The 389-nt window shown below is 60.4% G+C and overlaps 1 protein-coding gene across 1 annotated transcript in view; it reads right to left on the reverse strand.

Annotated features, from left to right (window-relative positions):
* Positions 1-283: 283 nt before the first annotated feature.
* Positions 284-389, reverse strand: part of LOC104540156 (fibroblast growth factor 17-like) — a gene marked incomplete at both ends in the record, with an annotated part of 1,265 nt that continues 1,159 nt past the window's right edge. Inside the window, one exon of the mRNA XM_010183891.1 lies at positions 284-385. Coding sequence (XP_010182193.1) covers positions 284-385 — 102 coding nt within the window. The remainder of the gene's footprint in view (positions 386-389) is intronic.

The following is a 389-nucleotide window of genomic DNA, read 5'->3' on the forward strand; positions in this document are numbered from 1 at the left end:
CTCCTTGCAGAAGCGGCGTGGAGCTGGTGGAGAAGGGAGACTGGAGCTTTTTGGGGGGCAAAGAGATTCCCCCCATTACACTACCACACCCCAAATGACCAGGAACACATGGAGAGCCTCCCCCTGTACCACCACAGCCCCCATGACAGGGATTCCCACAGGGTGGCGAGGCTGAAGGATGCTCCTGCGCATCCTCCATCTCTGCTCCGGTTGGGATGCCTGGGCTAAGCTCTGGGAACACGGGGACAGGGGGCCATGGTCATGGGAGGGGGTCAGGACTCACTTTCCCGATGAGCTTGCCCCTTTTGCTCATGCAGATGTACTTCTCGCTCTCGGCCCCCTTGATGCGGACGCGGCTGCCGAAAGTGTCCGTCTCCACGAACAGCTTG

Source organism: Mesitornis unicolor, unplaced genomic scaffold, assembly GCF_000695765.1.
Source record: "Mesitornis unicolor isolate BGI_N332 unplaced genomic scaffold, ASM69576v1 scaffold38184, whole genome shotgun sequence".
Lineage (NCBI taxonomy): Eukaryota > Metazoa > Chordata > Aves > Mesitornithiformes > Mesitornithidae > Mesitornis > Mesitornis unicolor.